The following is a 26,608-nucleotide window of genomic DNA, read 5'->3' as shown; positions in this document are numbered from 1 at the left end:
TTAACTAGTGATAAAGAAAAAATATCACTCCATACAAATTTGATGGGGACAAACCTATGCATTTGTGTATTGCCATTCTACATATTAGTGCCATATACATATTTTATCTTTATGATCTGAACTTAACTTTAGAGTAAGAGGGGGTGTTTCTGATGTTTCACACAATGGTTATTATTTATTTGTTTGCTTTATTGTAAGGGACAAGTATACAGTACATATATACAAACATCATCACAGTATCCAATGCAGAGTATATGTATTTATAGCCAAAATTAATTTAACTTTTATTCGAGAGGCCAATATGTAATAGGAATAATGGCTGTGCTAATATGACAGCACTGTACCTGTGTGTGTGTGTGTGTGTGTGTGGGGGGGGGGGGGGGGGGGGGGGGGGCGTATGTGGGAGGTGTATTTAGATGTACGTACATCTAAAAATACTTTACGGACCAGCCTTCCAATTAATCCCCAATTTTTAGTTATCTGGCAACCTTAATTAGGGGTTGACTTTCAGTGTCATTAATAATGAATACGTTAATATCCAGGGTTCTCCAGTATCTGAATGCGACAGAGAGAGAATCAAGTGCGCCTTTTGTACTCAGAAAACAAAAATATGATAATATGCTCTGAAATTCAGAAACTTCCATTTAATTCCTATATACTATGCAAACGTCTCACTGGGGAAATAAAATGGGTAAGCTCATTTCATTAACAGCTAGTAGTGGAGGCAAATGCATTTGCTCATTCAAAGCTTTGGAATTTTTATTATAATCCCTGTCTATTTTATGAATGTTTGTTTTCCCAGCTTAATGCTAGTATTATTTCAATGAAAAAGCGAAGTCATTGCATTAAGTGTGTACAATTAATCAATTTGTACTTACAACTTTTTAAACATAATATGCATCATGGGATACACCTCAAATCTTATAAATGTGTATCCAGGGTTACAGGTAGCTTCAACAGCCTATCTTCCCATAGTTTAAGAACTCGTTGGGTTCAGTTTGGTAGCTATAGGATACAAAGTCAAGACAGCTATACCACTGCCTGTGTTTAATTTTATTCAGGGCCGGTTTGGGTCGGTCAAACCGCTTACGTTGATGCATAGACGTCGGGGCCAATAGAGCTCCATGTTAGGACGTTACACTGGGCCAGCTACGGTTTCGTCTGTGCATATTCATGTAAATAGGTCTCTGGAGTGAGGTGTGTCCGTCCTCCATATATAACGCAAGATCTGAAACTTGAAGATAGGACAAAGGTCCTTCCAATTATAATAATTTACATCGAGCAAGTATATCATAAGCACTGGCTGTGTGGTTAAAACTGAGCTACATTAGATCATTTAATTTCCCCACAATCTATCGTTCGACCGTTTCCCCGACGCAACCTCGTTTTCCCTTTTCCCCTTTTTTTTCAAACATCCCTTTTCATCGACCTGGTGCATTATGGGTATGGAATTCCCAGGGCTGTCCCTTCGTTAGTGCGCATGCTCGGGAGGAAACTCCATGATTTTTTTGGCACGGAATCTAAAGGAAAAATAGGAACTTGGAAACAGGGATTAGCTAAAAGGTGCATCAGAGAGTTCGAATCCAAACAGAACATAGACTTGCACGACCGAATCAAGTGTACGGCGACGGGCAGGGGGTTGAACAAAACGATCGGACCTCCTGCGGTCGACTGGGACCTTCTCGAATTTAAAGTCATTTGCGACAATGCAACGGTCGCAATAAAACCCTGCGTTATTGCTCTTTGTTTTTTAACAGGACGGGCAGACGGGATAGCTGGAGAGGGAAAGGGAGAGATAGAAAAAAATCCGTAACAACAACGACAACAGCAACAACAACAAAAGTCTGTCAACTAGCTTGCAAGCTAGCTAGCTGGCTAGTTAAGTGTTCCTCCGATTGCAATACAGAGAAGAAGCAGGAAACTTCGTAAACAGAGGTATGTTGCAGCCCCCAGTTAGCTTGCTAGCTGGCTAGCATGCTAACGTGTGTAGCTGAACTGGCTGGGAAGCTAGCTAGCTGCGTTTTCAGACGTTTTGATGTCTGTTGGCTACTTCTAGTTGGCACAGAGTGCGGCGTGACCTGCCTTCGCGAGTTGGCGGAGCAATGGTGGATTTGTTTACACTTGGAATGAGTCATGGTTCATGATAAAAGCGGCTGGCCGGTCTCAATTTTAAAATCGCTATTTCTCGCCGGTTTGTTCTCAAACCAGTGCGTATCTAGCTAACTTAGCTAGCTTATTTTTTTCCTTTGGCGCTGAATAACCACAACATGCCGTTATGTGTCAGTTAACTGGCTTGTTATTTGTTCCGTTTCAGAAGTATTTACATATATTTCATGTTCAGCCACATTTGTCTTCATCAGAAATAGGCTACCAGTGGGATGTGTATGTTAAATGTGCGCATTCAATTAGCCACGTGCGTTGTTTGTGTGTACATGAAATTAAAAACAAAAATCAGTACTGCACAAATGTTGCACGATTTAAATCGTCTCAAAATGTTGTACATCCAAAATAAACTTCAAGGTAAGTTTATCCACTCAGGAAAAAGAACAGTGTACCCAAATGCTTGTGCTTTTATGAAGGAGCTTAAACCCGGTGTAATATTTTTGTTGACATTTATTAGTATTGCTCTAGTCAAAGAACCATGATTGTGATATTTTGTTAATATTATGTAACTCCTTTGATCATTGTAACCCTCTCCTGTTATAGTCATGAAAATGTACTCCAGAGGTTCTTTTCAGTGTAACAGTCTGTATTTTGTTGTAACAGTTTACCATGCAAGTGATCCCCGTCGAAAAAGTAGGCCTGTCAGTTAATGAAGGTGTGTTTCATGATGTCTCTGTGTCAGGTGGGCATGACATCTTGCCTTAACCCTGGTGGGCATAGGGATGTACATTCATTAACGGAGCAGGTGATTTTCCATTTCTGAGCAGGATTGAAACAAAAATGATCACGTTAAGTATCACACACTGATTTTTTTTTTTTCTTTCACCTGTCAAGCTGTTCCAGTTTGCCCTCAAGCTGATCCAGTTTACCCCCGTAGTCTTGGTATGTTTATACAAATTTCAAACATCATTCATGCATTCTCCTGCTGTCTGCTGCTCTCTGTGTTCACGTGTGCTTTCTCTGACTGCCTGTCAATCTTTCGTAGTGTGTGTGGGCGCTTTGGCTGTCTGTTGCTCTCTCTCAGTTCAAATGGACTGTCTCCGGGCTGTTCGGTGCTCTTCCCCAGTGCTTGTGGACCTTTTCTGGTTGTCTCTGGCTGTCTGTCCCTGTCTCACAGCGCTTCTTGATTTTTGCTGCCTGCCTGTTATTGTCTGAGTGCAAAGGGGCTCTGATGTCCTTTTTTGTTGATGTGATAAAGAAAACCCTCTGTTATTATCAGTGGTGTTTTCCTCCTTCAGCGCCATTGTCTCCACATGGGTTTCGTATTGCTACGTAATCAGTCAGCTTTGTGTGCTTGATGTTACATAGCTATCCCATCAATAGAAATCCTCCAGTACTCATATAAACATCCAAGGACCTGGCCCAGAAGTAATTAGCTTTTTTTTTAGATAATTCTGGGATGGACACAGTGTGAACAGAGCAGCTATCATGAAGGCATTGTTGCAGGCGAACTTTGGTTTGAGAGACGTTTGTTGGCCTGGACCTTCTCTTGCTGTCTGTTGCTCTCAGTGTGTGTGAACTTTGATGTGGTTTCCTTGGCTCCTTTATCTTTACCACTTTTCTTTCTTTCTTTACCTCTCTCACTTTTGCTGTTTTTCTTTCTTTGATTTTCTTTCTCTCCCTTTTCGTGCCCTCTGCTCCTTTCTCCTGTTGCTAGCTGCAGTCACACATCTGGCGAAGAACGCCTGTCAAGAATGGGAAATGCAGTGGCATATTTCACACCTCTCGGTCCTCCCCTCTTCCTCTACTCTCCCTCCGTCTGTTTACTCTACAGCTTTCTCTTACCTTCTTTTAAAGTTACACAGGCCTGTGTCAACTCCCATGTCAAAACAGTTGTTTTCCACATTTCTCTCAGCTTAGTCTTGTGAAGGCAGTTGCAGGAGAGAAGTGAGGCTTTTCCAATCCCAGTCTTTACAGAGGTGTTTGACCACTCAGTCCCTTTGTGAATTTGTGTTGGGTCTGGCCGCTTGTTTGATCTCGGTCAGCGCACCATGTCTTGATTTAAAAAATAACAGAGAGAAGCATTGTAGAGAAGGAGCAGAATGTTTTTCTGTGATCTCTGGAATAGTGTGGAATCGATCTCTGTGTCAGGGCGTTTTTCTTGCAGTGTCATATGAAAGTCCTTCTTTTGTAATTTTAGCCTCAGACAGAGGGGCTGCCATCCTGTACGCGACGGTCAGAGAGAAGAATCAAGAGCAAGAGAGAGTGGAGAGAGAAGGGACCATCGGCTTGCTTTAAGTCCCGTCTTGTCTGTCTGGAAATCATGGCCTTTAAAAGGTGGATTCCATGGAGGACACAGGCCAGGGCTTTATAAAGATGAAAAGGTAAGGAAGCGTTCAGTCCTTTCCCCCGCCACTTGCTCCAGGCTACAGGACAGAAAACAGAATATATTTACTCTTTCTAAGTGAAGCACTTTTGACCATCTGCTTTTGTCTCTTATTGTCTCCTCAAATAGGGTTTATCTTCTGTGTGATTTCAATAGAACGAAAAGTAAAACGGCCTGTGAAAGTCAAAGCAGTGTATTCTGACTGTTTTGTCTTTTGCTGTATGTTGAGTTCATATCATTCGCTGTCCCCCCGGTACCATTCTCATCCCACTGCTCACTTTCAAAGGTGCTGGAAGCCTGAGGCTAGAAAATGACGGGAGGCAGTGAGTGTGGTGCTGGAGACAAAGATGGTGCCTCCACGTTGGCAGCGCAGGTTCCTGTTGGCTGGCAGAGAAAAGTGGAGGATGGGACAGTCGCTTACATCAGGTAAGCGTGCGTTGTTTAGATTCCTGCAGTTGCGACATACCATGAAATGGTAATGAAAAAAGACATAATGATCAGAGTGGTTTTTTTTTTTTCATTTACAAATTTCCTTCTATCGGCTTTCCTCATTCCTCCTCTCTCTCTGTGCCTCTCCCACAGCCCCAGTGGTACCGTTCTGTCTTCAGTGGAGGAGGTGAGAACGTATCTGTTGACTGATGGCACCTGTAAGTGTGGGCTGGAGTGTCCACTGGTTGTACACAAGGTGAGGAACTCTTGTTATGACGTCACCTTTCTTGAACTGACGCAAAGCTGATTTTGTTTGAATGGAGGACATTTCTCAAAGGTGCACTGTTTGATGAGCAGACTAAAAAAAAATGGCACCCTGACTGTGTCTGTTCTCTGTGTTGGAAAACAAACTGTAATTACGATGAAGTTTGCTCTGTATGGTCACATTGTACCCTTGGTAAGATCAGTACTTAGGTGCTGGAGATGTATTTTATAGTATCATCCAGGGTGAATGCATATTTAAAGTCAGCGTCTTCCCATGTAGCTAATGTAAAGCTGCTTTTTGGGAGACATTTTTCTGTGAGTTACAGTCCCTCTCCAGGCACTCTGCAGTTGTCAGGGAACAGTGGCTTCACTGGATAGTACTGTTCAGCCTGACAATTTGATGAAAAACAATGAAGGAACTGTAAGCTTGTTGCAGAAAGAGTGTCATATAAAAAGGCACGAGCTGGATTCGCCCTAAGAGCAGTAAGAAGCGGCGGCTTTGGTACTGCCTGAAAAGCCCATATGTTTTATGAACAGTAGATAGGCAGGCTCTTACATCCCGTTGCATAACGTCTTCGCTCCTCCACCCAGGTGTTTAACTTTGACCCGGGGGCAGTGGTTCGACAGCGGAGCCAGCAGCCCGGGAAAGCCGAGGAAGACATGACCAAGCTGTGCAACCACCGGCGGAAAGTGGTTGCCATGGCTGCACTCTGCCGCAGCATGCAGACCTCCCAGCTCCCCATGGCTGCCCACGGCACAGGTACTCACGGCGCTGGCACCGGGAGCCACCAGCTCTCCGTATCTTCACAAGCCTTTCAGTTAGCCAGCGGGAGCGTGGAGAAGCTAAACTGTCTGATCTTTTCCCTTTGTGTCGGCTGTATTTTCACGCCGGGTGTAAAAGAGGAGGGAACAAGCAGTCCTCTGGAATGATGTGGATGTTTCTGTTTTTATTGCTTTTCTCTGCAAGGGAGCACATTCTGCGCCATGGAGAGCAGGGATCCGAGAGGGGGGTCCATGGGAGGCCGGGAAGACGGAGGCCACTGCACTTACTCCCCCCGACCTCGACTGTCCGCCCTGCCCAAGCTCAACAGTGCCCCCAGTCCCACCTCGTGCGGGGGCGGCGGAAGCTCGCCCCAACTCCCCGCCTCGTTCCCCTACAACGGATCTTTACCCCTTCCTCGCCCAGGCTCCAATTCCCGGCTGTCTCCCGAGCTGAACCTGCTTCCGAGGAAGCTGCCTCCTCCATCCCCTGGCCGCTCCCCCTTTTCCTGTTACGGAACACCCCAGAGGTACCCCCGGCCACCCACTCCCCAAAATCTGATCCAGAACCAGAGACAGCCCCGTACCCCGGAACCCCCAAACTCCCCTCGGCTAGGACCCCACTCACACGCCTGCTCACTGGACGCCTCCCTGTCCTCCCCTTCCTCTTCCTCTTCTCTGACTTTAGCAGTGGGTCGGGCTGGGATGAACCACCAGCAGGGGGCAAGTGTGGGTTCCCCGCCCCCGTTTTCATGCAGCCCCTCCCCTTCCGGGAGCTTGGACTGCCCCTCCCCCCGCCAGCGCTCCCGCCACTCTTCGGCCTCCTCCTCTCTCTCTGAACAGGGGGCAGGAGTATCAGTAGCTGCTTACCCCCCCGGGGGCAAATCCTCCTGCCTCCCGCAGTCCCCGCTGCCCCTGACCGTGCCTGGGGGCTCACCCAAAGTCCTCCTGCCCCCAGTGAGCCCCAAAAGCCGCCTTGAGGGAATGTTGCAGCAATACAAGGACTCTGGAAACGGCGGCGCTCCGGCGAACCCCACCCAACACCACAGCGCCCAGACCAACCAAAGCAACTTCCAGGTACCCCAGCATCTCACACTGCCGCCTTTCGCCTCCGATAGGAAGAACGGACAGCCAGTGACGGCGCCGGTGCCAGCTGCCGCTCTCGGGCCGGGCAGCGCCGGTGCTCCCGGCGGGTTCCTGGGTCTGCCGCTGGGGCAGCTCCTGAATCAGCAGAAGCACCAGCAGCATGCCACTTCCTTCCCGGCCAGCAGCCTCCTCTCAGCGGCAGCCAAGGCCCAGCTGGCCAGCCAGAAGAGTCAGAGCGGTAGCACCCATGTCAGCGCCACCCCTGCGGCGGGTGTTGGTAAGGAGGCCCAGCAGTCCAAGGTATTGATCAGCACTTTACACAATAGTGTCCCCTCCACTGCTAGGCCTCTACCCGCATCCACCCTCCTCCTCCCCCCGCACTCCTCCGCACCCCGAGTGCCGCATGCCCTCCCTGTCACTCTCCTGGACAAGACGTCGCACCGCAAGCGCCAGCGCAGGTCCCCCACGGTGCTCAGCATGCTGAAGGAGTCGCAGCTGAACAGCCTGAAAGCGGCGGGAGACCTGCCCCCGCTCCTCTCCTCGCACTCTCACTCCTCCTCCTCCTCCTCCTCCTCCTCTACCTCGGCTTTGCTGCACCCTCACCCGGAGCACCACCCCCACCACCCGCACCTGTCCGCTTCCACGGCCCAGCCTAACCTGGCCTCCGGCCTCTCCAAGCAGCCCGACGCTCAGGACCCCAAGAGGACGGGCGTCCCGGCCGCCCCCGCCTCCGCCCCCCAGGCCCCGGCCCAGCCCCTCTCCGCCCTCCTGCATCTGCTTAGCGTGCAGAGCGCTCAGGCCGCCGCGTCGCAGACCGGGCCCGGCCCCGCGCAGCCCGCGCCCAACGTCAGGCAGGACTGCAGGCAGTCCGCCTCCCCCGGACTCTCCGCTGTCCAGCCCACGCAGTTTCAGCACCAGGCTTTGCCTGGGCTGCTAACTGCTCACCAGCAGCCCCAAAGCCTCGTGCCCCCACTGGAGGGATACCCCGCGCAGTCCTCCTCTCCTCAGGTGTTCCCCCTGATGGGCATGGCTGGGGAGGTGGACGGCAGCCCCTCTAGCCCAAAGCTCATCCCGAACCCCAGCCCCCTCCTCGCCCTCGGCCAGCCCCCCGCCGCTGCCATGCCCGTGTCTCAAGACGTCAGCAACCAAATTCTGGGTATCCTGGGCCAGCTGTCTGCATCCCCGTCCTCCATATCCTTGGGGGAGAAGAACCTGGGCCCCAAAATGGGTGAGGGTGGGCTTGATGAACCCAGCGGGCCCCCTTCCCAGAACCAGCCTAACCCTGCTGAAGGTGAGTGGAAATGCTTTGATCAAGCCTGATTCAATGTCAGCCACCCACCCACAAAAATGCAAGTGGGGCGTTTGTTTTCCAGCGTCGTGACTGTTTTTTCAGTGCTTTGAATCACTGATCCCACCTGTGAGAGTTGTGAGAGTTTCATGAGAAAATACATGAAAGTGTTTCAGTTTTAACTGTAGAGAGGCAGATGTAACTGGTATGAATATTCTGCTGCATGTGGAAAGTGCTGTGCTGAGGGACTGGCACACTGAACCCAGAATTACGAAATAAGTGCCCACCACAGTCATAGAGAATCAACTGCCAAGCTTTATCCACAGGAACCATTGAAAGTTTTTTTTGTAGATAATCTGCAGTCACTGAAAGTTATCATGGATGTCACTTTGAGACTTGTTAAATTTTTATCACACTTAGGATCATATGACAAGATGTAACGTATCTGAAGGCCTTCAGTACTACACAGCCAGGCTCTTGCTGTGCGGTCCACCCTGCTCATGATTTTAGCGAAATCTTATTTTCAGGCTGTTAATATGCTGTACTTTTCTGGTCGTGCAGAGTTATTCTTGGGATTCTGTGTTACAGTTCATCTCACATTAAGCAGAACACCAGTCTAAACCGATCTGCTCTGTGAGGAACATGGTGGCCTTGTTTGCCCAGGGGAGTGTTGTTGTTGAGATGCAGTACGTCCCAGTGACTGCAAAGATGCAGAACAAGGTTGTCACTTCTATTCCAGGGCAACCTGACCCAGTTCTAAAGCTGTGGAGAGTGGGAGTGATTTAAGTAATGAACGTCAGCGACATACTGAAAGTCATATTTTTACGTTCAACTAACAGGCCACAGTGATCAGGCATTAGGGCTGCATTTGGGTAACGTAATGTACTTGTTAAGTCACATTAGACCTAACTTTAGACCTTTTTTTTGAATTTTGTTGATTTGCATTAGTTTGTTAGATGTGCTATATTATTGTTCCCCTTGAATTGCCATCTCCGTAATATGATTTTGTCATTGAGACATGTTCAGTTTCACGCATGTGAAAGCTTATCAATAAATGGCAACTGTTGCAAACAGAGATAGTCATTCATTTTCAGCCTAACATATTCTCCATGTTGAGACATTTTTGTCAGAGATGTTGACAGTAAAGTGATGGCATATCAGAAATCTGACGTACAGACAGTACCCTGTGTGAAATATGTTGCTATGTATGTCTGGAAAAAAATACCAGTGTCAGAATAATTGGAGTTGTTTACACTGTGATGGCAGTGTAGCATAGTGGTAAGGGGCAGGGCTCATGACCGAAAGGTTACTGTCTTGGTGGGCAAGGTACTTAACCCAGAATTCCCTCAGTAACCATCCAGCTATATAAATGGATAACGTGTCAAAATGTCAAGTGTCATTGTCAAAACCTATGTAAGTCGCTCTGGATAAGAGTGTCTGCTAATTCACAATAGTGCAATGTTTAAAATATACAACTTGCAGTTCAGTTAATTACTTTGTTGTAATGAATGAGCCACTGAGATGATGTGTAAGACCCCGTAATGAACCGCACCCTCTTCCCTCCTCCTGTAGGCACCCTCATGGCAGTGGATGCTCGGGACACCCCAGAGAGCAGATTACCAGGCGCCTGTAGCCCTGACCCCAGCACCAGCCTCCCTCCTCCCACAGCACCGGGGGATTCTTCCAACCCCCTGCAGCTGGCCGAATCGTTCCCCTTCATGAACCAGGACCAGCTCCTGCAGTTGCTGTCTGCCAGCTCTGGGTTGCCCTCCCTGCTGGGGCCCCCTTTCCTGAGCTCTCTGCCCATTGGGCTGTGGATGGGGGGCCAGCAGGCTCAGACTCCCCAGCAGCAGCAGACCGGCCTGCTGAACCAGACCTCCCCGTTAAACATTTTGCCTTCGATGCTGGGAGCTCAGGGAGACTTGCCAGTCAACCTTCTGGGTCTGTTGAACCCTCCTCCTCCTCCCCCTTCCCCGTCGGCCGCTCCCGTTCCCAGCCAAGCCGGGGACATGGGTGACAAGCCAGGACTTCAGGCGCTCCTCATGGCCTCCCTGCTGCTCAGCCAACAGCAGGCTGCCACCATGTTGCCGTTAGCGGGGCTGGGCCAGCCCAACCTGGACCTGCTCCTCCAGCAGCAGCAGCAGCAGCAGCAACAGCAGCCGCAGCAGTTCCCTCCGCTTCCAGACGGGCTCTCTCTGGAAAAGGCCGCGGGGCTGTCGGACTCTCTGCTGCCGGGCCCGGGGCTCCTGGAGGCCCTCCAGGCTGTGTCCCCCTCAGGAGAGGGAGCCCTCCAGGCACTGCAGTCGCTCCTTCTCCCTGCACCTCTCCCCCCTCCCGCCTTCCTGTCCCTCAGCCCCGCCCTGTTAGCTGCTGCCCTGGGTCCTGCCGACCCCCCGCCCGCTTCCCAGCAGCCCCTAACACCCCAAACCCCACAAGCCCCTACTCAGGTAGGCTGCCATGTTGTCCATATAGCTGAGTGTTTGTGTTCATGCTAAGGAGGTGGTAGCAGGGTTAGAAATTAGTGCAGCTGAATCTTTGGCTGCTGGCGTGAGAGCATGCGTTCAGTCTATAATTGGTTCTGTTGCGTCTGCTAGGTTTGTTTTTGTAAGCGCATGAATTGGAAGTTCTGCCACTTCACACTTATGGCAACTAAAGTTTTTAATTGCATCACTTTCCTCTGTTCTCGTTTCTTCTGTAACCTTCAGCCATTTTGTAATTATTAAATGAATATTCATTTAATGCTTTCAACATCAGGGAAAAACACCGCATGGCTAAGTGTTGGATAAACGCCTTGAATGTGAGGTACAAGTGATGATTAAAGAGTCATGCAGAGATGTATGCTTAAACAGTGCTAACTCGCTAACACGAGTGCGTTAGAGGAATACTCATTGTGCTCTGAACCTGGGAGTGTGTGAGGTGTGACAGAGTTTGACGTGTACCTGTGCAGGTGACTCTGTCCAGCTCGTCTCTGGGCTCTACCTCTGTGTCCTGCTCCCCGTTGATGCCCAGTTGTGCCCCAGATGTAGCTGACGCCTTGACGACCATGTCAGGCCAGGGCAAGAGCAACTCCCTGCAGCCCCAGCTTCTGCCCCCACTGCTGGCTCCTGGGGTGCTGGGTGAGTAAGACCCTGTATCATTGGCGGGGGGATTCTGGCACCAGTCTCCATACAGATCACAAACATGAAAATCCTGGTGTATTTACATGTGGTGTCCTTTTATTTTTTGTTAAGCTAAAGTCAGTTCAGCACTTGTGTCTGTGTTTTCAGGTGACCTGGCAGCTCTAGGCAATATCAGCAGCCTCAACAGCTTGATGGGGGCTGGACCTCTGCTGCTGCCGCCTATGCAAGCCCCTGCACTGGGGATGCCTCTTATTCAAGGCCAGGCGGCTGGTCTCAACCCACTGGCCTGTCTGCTCAACAGCCTGCAGGTGAGTGTGTGTGGTGCCCCTTTAGTCCTGTCCGGAACATGCTAGCCTTGACCCATAGTGGGGATACTGTGATGAGATGATCCAAGTGTCCCTTCCTCCCCTCTACAGCTCAACATGGGTCCTGCCCTCGGTCTGGGAGGGGACAAGCCAATTGGCATGCACGAAACCAACAGCCCTGCTCCCCAGGAGGACATTTCAGCCAATCAGCTTGCCCAGGAGCCCGTGCCCAACCCTGGCCACGCCTTAGGGCCTCAGCAGCAGCGAGAAGGGCCTGCGGGGGGTCTCCTTGACCCCTACAGCTCCTTCATGGACACCATCTACACCTCTTTCCTCCAGGTCAGCGGGAAATCTCCCGAAGGGGTTGCGGGCCATGCCGTGGGAGGTACCCACAGCCCCTTACCCCCCTCCTTCCCCGGGGACCCCCCTGCCCCGCTGGCCCAGCCGAGCGCCCCTCCCTCCCTCAGCCCGCGCCGCGCCTGCTCTCTGCGGAACCCCGACCTGTCCCGCCTGAGCATGGAGGCCGCCCAGTCCCCGGCGCGGGGCACGCCCAAACTCAGCGAGGACAGCTCCTCCACGCCGCCCCCGAGCAAGCCGGGGGCCGCGGAGGGCCACAGCGAGCCCCCGCCCGCCTTCCTGGAGGAGGCCAAGACGGACTGCTCCTCCATCTGCCCCTACAGCAACGGGCTGCTGTCACACCCGGCGTCCGAGGGGGAGGGAGAGGGGCGGCCCCAGCCACAGGCGTACCTCAGCCCCACGGAGGCTGTCAATGGCACGGGAGAGGACCCCACAGCTCCCCAGGACACAGGAGAAGGGAGAGCGAGCTTTCATGTGCGTACCCATTTTTTCAGGTCATCAGTGTTTTGTGTCACATTGTGCCTTCCTCATATGTGGCATGTAACATACAGTATCTCTTAGCATATGTGGTGTAGTGGTAAGGAGCGGAGCCCATAACCGAGAAGCTTGCTGGTTCAGTTCCCCACTAGGGCATTGCTGTTGTGTCCTTGGGCGAAGTACTTAACCTACAATCACCTCAGTAAATATTCAGCTGTATGAATGTGAGTCGCTCTGGATAAGAGCATCTGCTAAATGACAGTAATGTGATGTAATCTCCTGCCAGCACCGCTGCTTGACTACTGTCTGTCCTTCCCTCTTGCTGTCTCTCAGGGACCTACAGTGAGAACAGGGGGAGCGAGGAGAGGCAGGAAAAGGAAACAAGTGTAAGTGACACAGGGAACGTCTCCTGAGAACCGCACTGAGCCTCAGCTATCGCAGACTTCAAGCAATGTTCAGCTTTTTCTACAGTGGCAGTTCAGTTCAGTTGTCCTTGCGTAAAATATGAGGGCAATCCTGGTTTCAGACATGGATTATTAGTTTATGGAACACTGTAATTCATAACTGGAGCATGTCCTAAAAGTGTGTCATCTGGGAGGCGTATCCTATCTGGACGAGAGAGTGCACAGTGCACCAAATAAGAAAAAAAAAAGACCTAGAATTTATGCTACTTTTTCTCTGATCGTCATGACCAACTTTAGGATATGCTTAAAACAAGCATCTTGATTACTTGTAATGATTTTGAGACATGAAAGAAGGTAGAAACAAAACAATAAAATGTGAATGTTAATGTTAATGGTGGAGAGCAGCATGTAAGTTCAGGGTTGCCAGACATTGCTTTGAAGTTTAGAAAAATAATTTGCTTGTTTGTAGGTGCTGTCTTTCATTCATTCTTAATTCAGACTATGAATAATGTAGTGTCTGGGGGAATCATAGGAGTCTGAGGCGTTTTTGAAAAGGTTTTGAATTTTTGTTGCCTAACAATGTATGAAATCTGTATTATGCTTCAGATCAGCGTAATTGTTGTGTCGGTCAGTCCGATCCACAAAAGAACAAGGTGGCATTTATGCAGGGAAATATGGAGGAGAGCTGGTACTAGCAGATTACAGCAACACAGCCTCCCCCCCTCTCTGGTGTGTCTGTGGGAGTGACGTCCTGTCGTCTGTCACTGCGCTAGGCTGCCAAGGGGACCAGACACCTCCAGGGACACGGTCACCGGGGTTACAGAGGAGCCACGAGCCACTGTGAGACGCCAATCCTCAACACTGAATAATGGAAATATTAACAAATAATGAAATTTTAATTTTCATGAATGATTAATAAGTTATAAATGGTTTGTTATAGTCATTGTGCTCTGTGCTTTGGGAATTGAACTGAGCTCAAATGAGTAAAAAATTCACTTGAACATCAAACTAAACATACATTAATCTCCAATAATGAGAAACATCAAGAACATGATTTCACTAAGAGTACTGCAGTGCTCAAGCAGATTATTTCTCTCTTTTGAGTCATTAAAGCAGAATGATTGTAATGTTCTTGCGTCTCCCATTTGATGTCTCGTCGTCATTATAAAACAGATTGTTCTGGCCATACAATCTGATTGGTAGCCTGGCTTCCCAGTTGTGCTGTTTCTGACAATAACAGCAAAGCTGGAACGTTCAGCTGTGTTATTGAAAATGACCTAATTGCAGGTTTGCAGAAGAATGAAAAATGGACATTTTGTATTTTTGAATTGGCTGGATGTGCGGCGTTGGCATTGCAGTGCAGCACTTCATGCCGAGTGCTCACGGGCCAGTCTGCTGCCGCTGTCTGTGCCAGGCGATAATCAGACTGTGAAGTGTCTCAGCTTCTCACACATTCCCACTGCAGAGCCGATGCCAGCGACTTGCTGAACTCCACAAATATTTATTTCGAGTGCAGAGGAGGCTGCAGTGTTGCAGTGTGGAGACACCTGTTAAAATCATTTCTTTACGATATATTGAAATGTATGTTGAAACTATATATATATATGTGTGTGTGTGTGTGTGTGTGAGAGAGAGAGAGAAAAAATTATATATATACACATATATATATTATAGGTGGTGAAAATAATAATGACAGTGACAATACCGATCTTTTATTGCTGGGTTATTTTCTCATTTCAGGCGGCGCTGCAGAAGCCGGAGAGGTCAGTGAAGAGCAAAAGGAGGCGAGTGTTCAGATAACAACCACTCTGACTGACCAGGACGCCCACGTTCATGTACCCTGCCAACACCAGCACTAAGGCACCCGTTCGTCACCCCCGCAGAGTCATCACGGGTCCGAGCTAGAGGGCTGAGGAAGACTCGGACACATTCTCACCTCTCATTTCCTCCCAAGGCCTGCCCTTTTCTCCCTGTTCTGTGGTTTTGCAGCAAACCTCTCCAAAGCATGATGTCAAAGGCCGTTGTGTTAGCGTAAATGTGTGGTGTGAAGGAGTGGCAGTAGCAGACGTGGTCAGAGACAGTTCGGGCAGGCATCCACCTTCCCCTTCAGCTGAACGTACATGTTTGACTCGTGTTACCAGCATTAGCATACAGCTATGTGTTAGTCTTAATTCTGTGAAAAATTAGTGCGTGTACTCTGTGTGTGTGTATGTGTGTATGTATGTGTGTTTCTGTGTGTGTGTGTGTGTGTGTGTGTGGTCAGACTGGAGTTTTAGTGGTTCACTTGAATGCCAGATTTGCTGTAGGTTCCAGCACCACACTGTGTTAGTCCTGCTGTTACTGAGCCCACTCTGTGACGCAGTCAGATTTGCCTGCAGTAGCATCTGCATGTCCAGCTGTTCATTTCACATGGGGCTCTGCTGCCTCCCACTGGTCAGTTAGTACTATTACACATTAGATTAATATTTATAGGTGGAAGTAGGAAAGGGGACCTGCCCCTTTTTAATGCAGTGAGAGAGATAGGGGGGAAAAAAGAGTGGGGTTTTAATAAGGGGGAGTAACTGTGATCCAGTCTTTGAATCTTGGTATGCTGAAAAAACATGTGGGCAGGTTTAACTCAGTGGTTTGCAATCCATTTCCCAAAATGGTCAACAAGTGTAGTCCAGACTGTATCGTGTGGACCACACCAACAACCCCTCCACATAAAATGCATTCGGTTGCTTTTCCAGACAAGACAGTTAATCTGTCTACATGAATTTTGCTCTTTCTGGCAGCCTGTTGTGAAATTGGCCACACGCAGCTCGAAAGCTGCAAGTTGAGAACCGCTGCTCTGTGATAGGAAATACAGCGAGTCAGTTACATTGGGTCTGTGTGTGACTGACTGCCAGTCCCTTATCAACATAGGCACCAGTTACTGACTGTATTTAAGTAAAAGTAATAATGAAGCAGATTATGCAATTTTTACTCTTGGATTTTGTACATATGTACAGTTTTAGTATTTTATTTTGTACTTTTTTTTTTTTTAGAAATAATGGTCATTTGTAAAGTATTTCTCCCTCAAACCCTCTTCTCATATTTTTGTTTGTTTTTGTTTTGTAAAGAAAATACTTTTAAAATTGTGAACTGTAGCTTTGTTTTTATATGGGAGTTTTTTATTTAACAGATTAAAATGTTTACCAAAAAAGAAGTCATACTTGCACTGTGTCTGTGTCTTTATCAAAGAATGAGACTCGTGTGGTTAAAGCACATTTAATTCAGGTTTCAACACCAGTCTAATGTACAATACAGTTTCATTGTAGGCATTGACAAAGCAAGTTATCCTGTGGTGGTCAGTCTCATAATATAACACAAGCAACTGAGCATGAAAATATCTTAAGGTACACAGGCATATATACAAGCATCCCTTCGTGACGTGCCCCAGTACACAGGTACCTCCCAGCTAAAGCCAAAAATCTAACAGGTACTCGTGCAAATGACTTCAGTTTGTGGAAGTGTTTGTTTCATTGCTCAAATTCTCATAGAAATAGCCTTCACCTGTGAGCACAACTTACTACCTTAATACGCCATCCTGATTCAAAGCGGAGTCCCATAAGCAGTCAACACAACTTCAAACTGTGTGGCAGACACAGGAATTGCGGCATACCTTTAAAAGGGTCTTGAATAAGAAATGACGATATATATCATTTTATTCATTTCTAAAATCCATTACGTATTAAAAGAAATCAGTATGACCAGTGGATATACAAGCGGCCACCTTTGCCTCAATTCAAGCCAAGAACTGAGAGAGGGAGGAGTAGACTGAAACAACAGGGTGGAGGTTACTGTAGTGTGGGAGCATTTGGTCTCATTCATTTTTCCTACATTCCAACTTTTCTTTTAGCAAAAAAAACAAAACAAAAGGCAGAGGTGGAGAAAGGGACTGAGACAGAGAGGGGAAAAGACCCAGACACTCCTGCGTCCCTTTTCTCCATCAGACTGATAACAGACACTTATTTAGACAGTTTCTTCATCCTCTGATCCAGAGCTGCAAAGTTCTCCTCCACCGCCTGCAGGTTCTCCTTCATGGTCTGCTGAACCTGAGAGAGGACAGTGATACGGGGATGATTCCATTATTAAGCTGGGGTCAATGTAACACAGGTGCGCATGAGCGGAGCGCACATGCAGGCGTGTAGGTTAAACAGATGTGGAGGGAATAAAGCACAGCTGTTAAAGGAATGCTGGCATATGAATATAAAAGCACAGTACTGGTGTTAAATGTACACATCGCATTTTTTCCTTTAATGTATTCAGGCTGTGGGAGTATCTCCACGTATTGCACCAATGCGTACCTGCGCGAGCAGTGTGCTGTTATCTTTCAGAGAGTTGTTGATCATCTGCTGAGTGGTATCCAGGTGAGTCAGCAACTGCCCAAACTGCATGGCTGGGAGATGGAGAGGAGACAGCAGATTAAGCATCTCTTTCACAGACAGGAAACTGTGTGGGGGAGTAGGGATGGAGCAATGGGATTGCTAAATATTACTATTGGTTTGCATGACCTAAAAGGTCTGACGAGGGTGTTCTGGGCCGAGGGAAGCAAGCAGCAGTTAAGGAAAGAGGAAGACAGGCTGAAAATACCTTGCTCGTGCAACTCCTTAACTGCAATCAGCCGCTGCACCACCTGAGGCAGAGTGGTCGCCATGGCATCCCACTTCTGGATGACCTCATAAAGCTGCGACACCTGAGGTTGACAGAATTGCACGGTGACAACAGGACCACTCCACAGGCATGCCATTTATTGAGAAGATGTTCAGGTCCATGTGCTTAAACACTGAATTTTCTGTTCTGCCTTACAATTGAAACAAGACACCAGTAAGAGCATCACCTTGTTCTGTGTATCTGCATCTTCAATTGCTGCCTTGTGCTTCGCAATCTCATTCATCTTACCCAGTACGCTCTAGGAAACAGACACACTCAGTCAGACACAAGGATACCCTTCAGGACACACATCATACGAAAAGTTCTTCCCGTCTTTTCTTACTATACGCCCACACTCGCTGGATGCATCTGCTCTTGGGGAAGAAAGCTTTTCAGGATGCAACCTATGGCTTCACCCGCTTCTTTATTAAGCCCACTCCACCCCTGTTTTACCTGCAGCCTGGCCTCCACCTGGTCCAGCGTGGCAGAGTCCAGGGCGCTGACCCTCGCCTGCAGCAGCTCCATGGTGTCCTGTCAGGGGGAGAAGAACACTGAGCTGCCTGCTGTCTCACAGGGCCTCCACAAAGAAGCACAATCGCAGGGAAGGACAGGACGCACACTGGCCGAGAGAGAGGGGGCACTCACCATCAGACTGGCTCCCTGCACTCCGCCGGTGAGAGGACTCTGGGAAAACAGGAGGAATGCTTTACTGCGAAGGTACCTGTGATTATCAGCTCTACTCTTCCTCTGATCTGAGAGAGTCAATGCGTACATTGTCAGGTGCAGCGGTAGGTGACGGTACCTGTTTGTCTGAGCCAGACCCCACTGCCGTCTCCAGCTCTGCAAGACGCTTCTCCAGCTCTGCTATCTACAGACAGAGAGGGTCTACGTGAGAGAGGGCTACGCTGCAATATACACCGTAACACAGAATATAGCAACGCATAATACAGAACACCCCCCACCACCACAGACCCACACAGCATACACAACACAGAACATACTGCGCTACAGTAACAGCATACACCATGCCACAGTACAAAACACACCACACCACAGACTACACACGATCGCAGCACCTCACACACCACGGCAGGGGACACAGACTTCAGCTCAAGTCGACCCCGGCCGAAGCCAACCCAAAGCCCAGCGCAGAGCTCCACGTTCCTCCCTCACCTTGGCAGACTCGGTGAAGCGGTCCTGCTCGGGCCGGCTGTGCAGCTCGTACAGCACCACGCCGTCCGGGCCCTTCGCCCCGCTGGCCTTGCCCTCTCCGCCCGCGCCGCCACGGCTACCGCGCGCCGCCTCCAGCTGGGTGAGCAGGCGCCTGGCGACCCGGAGACACGGACACGGCGTCATACCACCCACCGCACGCTGACTACAGCTCCATCTCTCTCTCCCTCTCCTCCACCCACCCGCGGAGTGTGGGCGGCAGTGTACAACAGTGGTAAGGAGCAGGACTCATAACCAAATGGTTATAGTGATTCTCCACTGGGGCACTGCTGCTGTGCCCTTAGGCAGGGTACTTAACCCACAATTGCCTCAGTTAATATCCAGCTGTAAATGGATAACATTAAAAAAAAGTAGTAAACTGTAACCGATGTAAGTTGCTCCAGATGAGAGCATCTTGCTAAGTGCCAATAATGTAATCTAATGCAATGAAATGGCAAAATTTGACCTAAAAAGCAAGAACACAGCCACACAACGATAATCTAATGTAATGTAATGTTACTGCTCATCACACACTGACTACAGCTCCGGCTCCCTCTCCTTCTTCTCCACCCACCTATCCTTTACCCCCCCCCCCAAACCCCTCCTTACTTGGCGAGTGCTCCATCGGGGTCGGCCAGGTTGATGTGTGCCTGGGGGCCCAGCAAAGAGTCCAGGTGGGCGGAGACTAGCTGCTGCTTAAGCTGGGCGGCCTGCTGGGCCAGGACCACGGGGGTCAGCCTCTCCTCCGCGCTGCTCTCACGCGTGCTGACCTGGGCACGGAACAGCAGCGTTCTCAGATCAGCCTGCATTCTGCTCACAAAGCGTCTCTACTGCTGCGAGCGCCGTGACACCTTTCTGTCTAAGGCAGCCTTTTTATAGCTGGATTAACCAACTACTCACTGCTCAGACTTTTCTCTACAAAAGGCTTGTCAGTCTAAAATGAACTTATGCTGGTGATTGTCACATGGAAATACAATGGTATGGAAATGATGACCATGGCTTGAGTGACCAGGAGAACAGGGATAGGCCCAGAGGACAGGAGTAGGCCCAGAGGGGAAGTCTGACCTGGATGCTCTCCACCTCCTGGGTCAGCTCCTGGATCTCATTCACCAGCCGCTGGTACTTCTGCTGTGGAGTCTCCTTCACTCCACAGCCCTCTGCCAGCTGTGACAGGGGGAGAGGGGTTAACACACAGGAACACAACCCCACACACACACACACACACACACACACACACACATACACACACAACCCCACACACATACACACACACACACACACACACACACATACACATACACATACACACACACACACACATACACACACAACCCCACACACATACACACACAACCCCACACACACACACACTCACATACATACACATACATATATACATATATACATACACACACACATATACACACACACATACACATACACACACACAAAATCAGACATTCAGGTAAAGATCTGAAAAAGACTTCCCAACAGCAGTTTTAAAAAATGAAAAATTTAAAAGTGGCAGAACATAACATCAGCTCATTCACTCTAACAATGTTACTCCAGTGCCGATGAGACTGAAAGGTGTGGTGAGTACTCACTATTTCATACTCTCCTGATTCATAGCCTACTCTCCTGTTCTTGCTGATGCGATCCGAGAAATCTGTGTGGAAAAAGACAAACAAAAAATACATATTGAACAAGACAAGTCAAAACCTTTTCCGGACTGACGACTTCATCACTGTTTTATAAAACTCCTTTATCTGAGACCAGGGAAGTGGACACTGACCGAGACCCTTGGTGCTGACCCGCTTGTCCTTGAACTTGTCATAGGCTGCGTTTGGGTTGACTACAATGCGCTCCACACTGTCACTGCACAGCTCCTCCTGTAACACACACATGCACACAGACACATCAGACACACACCCATGCAGGACACACAGAGCACATACATGACACACGGAAACCCTGCCATCACACAGCACTCAGACCCAGTCCGGGATGTCTCTGCGGCTTCGGAGAGGAGCTGCAGGGACTCCTTCCTAATGGAGTGCAACTATTCCAAACCAGAGCAGAACAGGTGTGGACTCGAGAGGCCAGCCCAGAGGTGTTCAGGTAAATAAACTACAAGCACCCCAACATGGAAAGACCCCCGCTGGATCTGAATGACTGTAGTGATACCTTGATTTGTTGATCTCTGGTGATTTCTACACAGATTTATGTCACACAGATGTTCTGTCAGACCGGATGACTGGGAATATGTATGCAGATAAACTAGGGAGAGACACTCACGCTCACACTAAAACTCCACACAAAACTGTCACCCAGGATAGCGTTAGCCTTCTAACACAGGAAGACAACACAGGGACAGACAGATTTGCACAAACGCTGGCTAATTCATAAGCATGTATGCTCAGAGTGAATCCACCCGCTCTGTTAGTGAGTGACGATGTGACAGAGGGCCTGTGTGACAGCCTAAGCAAAAGTGACCCCAGCGTAGCCTCATCACCCACTCAGCAAATGCCACCAGCACTTCACCCAGAGGAAGCCACACAAGCTTGATCAGCTGAAGTTAAAAGATAGGACAGCTGTCGTTTATTTTATGATTCTAAATGGAGGCACACAGCTTTAATAAGCGATGCCGGTCCCAGTTCCATTCTGACATTAAAACACTACAGAGGGAAAACAGCGCCCCCTACTGTACAGAGGTCTGAACTGAGCCAATGGGATTTTCAGAGAAGCTTGTGCAGAAATGATGGAGAGGTAAGGACTGTAATGGTAGGGGATTGTAGAGGCACAATGATGAAATGAAGGGGTGAAAAGGAAGATTACACAAAAGCAGCAGAAAAGAAAGAAACAGCAAAATGACAAAGAAAGGAGGAGGGAAATGATATGGAGTCATAGTGGAGGGCAGGAAAAATGACAGAAAATTAGGACATGAAGGAGTCACAAGGTTGAAAAGAAACAATTGATTTGCTGGTAATTTAGCCAATTTAGCCATTTTAGTACCAATACACACCATCATAGGTCTAGTCTGGACCCATTCCGAGTAGCAGGGGCAAGTTACTTACACACTGAAAACCCCTGATGTACAAGTCACCCTTGTGCACATGTCTTTTGCTTCTTTATGACATATGAGACATAGGAATATGCCACAGACAGATGTTTTACTGTTCCCTCATTTTGGGGGCCTCTGAAGACACCTGGGAAGAGCTTTATCCCCCAGACCTCACAGTGTCACTCGTACACCAGGGGCCAATTGCTTCCCCCTGCTTTCGATGAGCTCATTGGGGTCATTGGATTAAAACAGGACAAAGGGGGAGGGTTCAAAGTCACAACACACAGAAGGTGAAGCGGAACCACAGACACAGACCGGTGTTAGCAGGGAGAGTCAGGCAGGCTCTTACCAGCTCCTTGGGTTCCCAAAGAGAGTTAGAGAGAGAGAGTGCAGAGAGGGGGGAGAGAGAGAGGAAAAAAAAGAGAGAGACAGAGATTAACGTGGTTACTATCACATGCCATGCACAACAGGAGCTGCCAGTAGAGAGAAGAAAGAGACAGTGTTCCTGCCACCACTGAAACACTGAGACTCATCTGTGATTAATTCATTCCCAGTCCACCACCTTCTCTCAACCCATGTGGGTCTCTGACACCTCTCTGTTGTTAGCTGATCTGGGTTGCAATGGCTGATACAAGTTTCTTATCTTAAGAGTATAATCATGAACGTGGGGACAGTGACTTCGCTAAGTGACACCCTTTCATACATTTTGTGAACACAACTGCCACAAAACGAATACAGAGTATCTTGCACTGCTCACTTTTGGGAATTACCCAGCATGCAATGCTCCTGTCAGGAAGGGGGTGGAGGAAGGAAATTGCTTTCTGGGCACCTCCATCATAAAGAAAGGGATGGTGGTAGGTCCAAATACACAGCAGCTTGAGTCACTCTAGGTTTTTACCCATGTTATTGCACATATCCATCCAGGTGCTCGATATCTCATACTACTGCATGTCCGTCTCTCCAGACCTGACATGGATACATTTTTGTATGTCTTACAGTCCCTTTTGGCAGCATCACTGAAATTACATCAGTTAGGAGCTGAGCAAGACCTCTCACCCAATACATGCCAAAATGGATCAGTTTGGAGCTGTAGTGGGTTCTAAAGTCCAGCCATTAGACAGAGTTAGTGCAGGAGAGACACATGAGGCTTGTGTTGGAGCAGGAGGTGTTAGTGGAAAGAAGCGCACGCACACGCACACACACACACGCGCACGCACACACACTTCCATTCTCCTCTGACGGGGCTTGATTTATGTCTCTGTTGCATGTTCTCTGACAATGGAAGATGAAGGGAAATTTGTGGACTGGGGTCTGATTGAGAACATCTTTAATCAGATACTGATCAACAAATCAGATACTAAATAGGGAAAAAGAACAGAATGGGGAGGATAACATTATGGTGGCAAAGAAAGAGAAATGCCACACATTCGCAGTAGGGAAAATAAGAAAATCCATCACTAGCACACCAAAGCAATGGGTTCAACTTTTGTAATGCAAGGATCACAGAGACAAGAGACATCACTAAGTCAGTGCTTAATTAAGCCTGATTAGAATTGCAAAAAAAAAAAATACTGATTACAACGCATGCAGTAACTTTGCTGAAGCACTTGAAAAAAGAACTCTTACTTGCACAAACTAGCGTCCCGGGAGGGTGGGGAGGAGTCAGAACAGGGGTACAGGGTGGGGGTGTGGGGACATGGGAGGGGAGAATGCTATTAGGTTTAGTGTGCGTCAGTCAACACAAGTTACACACAACAGACACTGTGCATCCTGGGACCATGCTGTGGTGATCTGCAAGGGGGACTGGAATTAAGTGCATCAACCATGACATTAGTACAACAGACCCTTAGCAAGACAAACACTACACTTTACTATACAAATATTAGGATTAGTATTCCGTGACTCAAACTGAATTTTCGCTTGGTCTACTTGAATCCAAAGTGTTTCACAATAGGTCATTTTTGCTTTGAAAACCAATCCCACCCCCCACCTTAATGACATGCATATAAGTAGCATACCACATCACATAACAAGGATGTCAAGATCAAAGACATGGGTGCAGAAAAGAATACAATGAATGAAAACGTTAAGGGGAGGGTGGCATTTCCCACTTTCAATGATTAGAGATATAACTACAAACAGAATTCAAATAACAAGAGTACTGAGCACTGAAATAAGTAAAAAAAAAAAAAAAAAAACTAGTATCAAAATGACTTTCCACTGCAATTAGGGACAATAAAAATTTTAAAGAAGGATGGAGGTAAAAAAAAAAAAGGGTCCACCTGAACCCTTTGGGTGTCTTGAAGGTCATGGTCATTCAGGTCCAAATTCTGACAATGTGGGATGTTAGTAAATGTTAGTGGAAATGTTCATTACAGACAAACAGGTCAGACGACCCCTGGCAGTCCCTTAACCACAACCCTCACCTTCTGAAATGCAGATTTATTTCATACCTAGCAGACACTTACCCGCACACATGAGTGAGTAGGGGTCATATAGTAATGTAATGGCCATAAGGTTGACAGTTTGAAACCCAAGGGGCAACCGTGGACTGAGGGGCATGGATGATGGTGTTGAAAAACAAAAACTCACACTTCTTTGTGTCACTCACCGACTCAAACTGCGCCTGGTCATCCTCAGGTAGGTCGCTAGTCTCATAAACATCTGGCTCATTTGAAGCCTAGGGAAGAAATGAGCAATCTTCACTTAAAAAAAAGACATAAAAGCCCAAAAACCTCTTCCCACAAAATGATTTGTTTGACCCAGTATTGGAGCAGTTTCCACATTCTTGTCTCAAACAACCCTGTATTCCTCTAGTTATAAAAATGAGCTCAAAATAACTTGACTGTGATTGTTTTATTTGAGCATATATGAAATGTAAATTGTCATACGGCAATTCAGATAAGGAATATTTTTGCAGGCAGATGAAACAAAATGAAGCAGACATGGTTAAGGATAGGAAGCACTATATTACAACATTACAACAGATGTACTGACTGCATAACTTAGTATTGTAGCATTCCAATCTCAAAGACCACTCCAATTTATAATCTGTCCATTTTTTGCACTCTTGCTAGTGAAAATCCCAGACCAAAGAAGACTGTTAGCCTCTTCTCCTTAAGGAAGCTGTCGTGATTAATTACGACGCAACTGTAAATTATACATTAACTTCTACAATGTGGAAATAAGAGCATCGGCCAATTCTAGAACTTGCAGGAAGTGAGCTAAAACTTCATGAATTCCTATCATTTCCATAACCTTCACGGCATCTAGCTTCCACGTCAATAACATAAACATAAAGAACCGGACTAAAGAGGTTTTAACCAACAATGTGTTTCAGCTAATTGGTTGAGAGGGTTTAAGTGAGAGGACTACTAGCTATGTACAAAAACGTCCCTTATCAATTTATCTAGCCAGTCATACTGCAACCAATAGGTCACAGACTATTTCAATACCGGAGTATATCATATGAATGGCCAACGCCCTCACTCAGGGCAAATCCGCCCAGAATCACAAGGCCAGTCCGTTATACTTCCGAATCAATAAATTGTTCGCTAGCCAGCTAAACTGGTACATCGACACATTCAAAGAAAACGTTTCGAAATACGAACAGAGTGTCTAGAGTAGGTAGACAAAGCTAAATGACTAGCGAGCTAGCTAGTTAGGGCTAGCTAATTTAGATGAGTGTTCTGCCAAGCTTCCAGTTTTGCTTATATATCCATCTTAGCAGCTAGATAGCTAACAGTAGCTACGTTGCAGACGATTTTTCTTAGCTGCAGTCCTGCGAATACAAAAGTGGTGTCATAGCTAGTTTTCCGTTTTCCAGTGTTGCCAGCAAACAGGCTAACAACACACACAGCTAACGCTAAGGACTCGCGTCAGAGCAAGCACCGCTAGCTCACTGTTAGCTAGATTAGCAAGCAAACAATCTTTGTATCTTGGCCGGCTAAGCAACATAGCTGTAAGCCACTTTCCAATCAATGCGCTTCCATTCAAAAGTAATCCGTCTAACAGTAATCCCGAGAAAACTAATGCATTTGAACTGATTGCAACGATGAAACCAGCGATGAATTAGCCAACTAAAAAACAAGGCATTTCATTGTACTTACGATTCCTGGCAGGTTGGCGTATTTGGGGTCCGCCATTGTTGTACAATCTGCAGACGATTTGATCGGAGGAGGGCGAAGTATGAAGAAAGAACAGACTGCTCAGCGTGGTTTGGTAGTGATGGGACGAGAACTCGCTGTGGTGACACCTACACTGAATATATTTTATGCATCGGCTGTCTGGGTATTGTTTTGATAACGCATTAAGCAGGCCACATCTATGGATACGAGGGTTACCTATTTGACAGTTCCAACGCCCCGTGAGTCGAGTTGCCGGTAAATCTCGCGTTATCCTGTCGCGTTTCCGCGCATGTGGGAGGGCTGAAAATGATGTAATGGCTGTAAGTTAAGGATGTTGGCAACTGTAGTCCTGTAGACTGCATGGGTTTATGACATATTATTTTTGCTTTTCTTTCATTTAGCACTTGGACTGGCAGTTTAGCATAATGGTAAGGAACAGGATTTGTAACCGTGAGACTGTCGGTTTGATTCCCTGCGGCGGTACTGGTGCTATACCCTTGGGCAAGGTATTTAACCCACAATTACCTCAGTAAATATTCAGCTGTGTAAATGGATTTCCA

The 26,608-nt window shown here is 47.8% G+C and overlaps 3 protein-coding genes and 1 long non-coding RNA gene across 7 annotated transcripts; 3 read left to right on the top strand and 1 right to left on the bottom strand.

Moving 5' to 3' along the window:
- The first annotated feature begins 1,532 nt into the window (after positions 1–1,532).
- LOC118779548 lies at positions 1,533–4,461 on the top strand. The gene is made up of 3 exons (XR_005005036.1): positions 1,533–1,935; positions 2,998–3,045; positions 4,304–4,461. It is a non-coding gene; the product is annotated as an uncharacterized LOC118779548 (long non-coding RNA).
- Positions 4,462–4,464: 3 nt separating this feature from the next.
- Positions 4,465–10,354, top strand: LOC118779604 (methyl-CpG-binding domain protein 5-like; the record flags this gene model as incomplete). The annotated part of the gene is made up of 6 exons (XM_036531778.1): positions 4,465–4,487; positions 4,776–4,915; positions 5,072–5,174; positions 5,774–5,942; positions 6,150–8,318; positions 9,888–10,354. Coding segments are annotated over exons 2-6 (3,024 nt in total), but the record flags the coding sequence as incomplete, so codon positions are not given.
- Positions 10,355–10,381: 27 nt separating this feature from the next.
- LOC118779841 (proline-rich protein 36-like) lies at positions 10,382–15,076 on the top strand. The gene is made up of 7 exons (XM_036532132.1): positions 10,382–10,762; positions 11,263–11,431; positions 11,582–11,742; positions 11,851–12,570; positions 12,907–12,959; positions 13,751–13,817; positions 14,718–15,076. The coding sequence occupies exons 1-7, from the start codon at positions 10,397–10,399 to the stop codon at positions 14,775–14,777; spliced, it is 1,596 nt and encodes a 531-aa protein (XP_036388025.1). The 5' UTR covers positions 10,382–10,396; the 3' UTR covers positions 14,778–15,076.
- A 1,136-nt stretch (positions 15,077–16,212) lies between these two features.
- dctn2 (dynactin 2 (p50)) lies at positions 16,213–26,308 on the bottom strand. Of its 4 annotated transcripts, XM_036531164.1 has the most exons (16): positions 26,031–26,308; positions 24,533–24,601; positions 23,548–23,556; positions 22,271–22,276; positions 20,653–20,749; positions 20,465–20,526; positions 19,926–20,024; positions 19,470–19,630; positions 18,825–18,975; positions 18,454–18,519; positions 18,297–18,335; positions 18,105–18,182; positions 17,839–17,910; positions 17,592–17,694; positions 17,306–17,397; positions 16,213–17,053 (listed from the first exon to the last, which is right to left on the bottom strand). In XM_036531164.1, exons 1-16 carry the CDS (start codon positions 26,064–26,066, stop codon positions 16,967–16,969), a joined length of 1,227 nt encoding a protein of 408 aa, XP_036387057.1. In that variant the 5' UTR covers positions 26,067–26,308; the 3' UTR covers positions 16,213–16,966. The 4 variants fall into 4 exon arrangements, with proteins under 4 accessions (XP_036387057.1, XP_036387058.1, XP_036387060.1 ...); XM_036531165.1 differs by lacking the exon at positions 22,271–22,276; XM_036531167.1 differs by lacking the exon at positions 23,548–23,556.
- Positions 26,309–26,608: the final 300 nt, after the last annotated feature.

Source organism: Megalops cyprinoides, chromosome 6 (assembly GCF_013368585.1).
Source record: "Megalops cyprinoides isolate fMegCyp1 chromosome 6, fMegCyp1.pri, whole genome shotgun sequence".
In the NCBI taxonomy this organism is placed as follows: Eukaryota; Metazoa; Chordata; class Actinopteri; order Elopiformes; family Megalopidae; genus Megalops; species Megalops cyprinoides.
This window is presented reverse-complemented; position numbering and strand designations above follow the sequence as displayed.

Coding starts and splice junctions, on each gene's coding strand:
- LOC118779841 (XM_036532132.1), top strand. CDS start 10,397: ATGTTGCCGTTAGCGGGGCTGGGCCAGCCCAACCTGGACCTGCTCCTC. Junction 11,432..11,581: donor GCTGGCTCCTGGGGTGCTGG/GTGAGTAAGACC, acceptor CTGTGTTTTCAG/GTGACCTGGCAGCTCTAGGC. Junction 12,571..12,906: donor AAGGGAGAGCGAGCTTTCAT/GTGCGTACCCAT, acceptor GCTGTCTCTCAG/GGACCTACAGTGAGAACAGG.
- dctn2 (XM_036531164.1), bottom strand. CDS start 26,066: ATGGCGGACCCCAAATACGCCAACCTGCCAGGAATC. Junction 18,520..18,824: donor GCTTCACCGAGTCTGCCAAG/GTGAGGGAGGAA, acceptor CTCTGTCTGTAG/ATAGCAGAGCTGGAGAAGCG. Junction 17,054..17,305: donor ACAGCACACTGCTCGCGCAG/GTACGCATTGGT, acceptor GTCCTCTCTCAG/GTTCAGCAGACCATGAAGGA.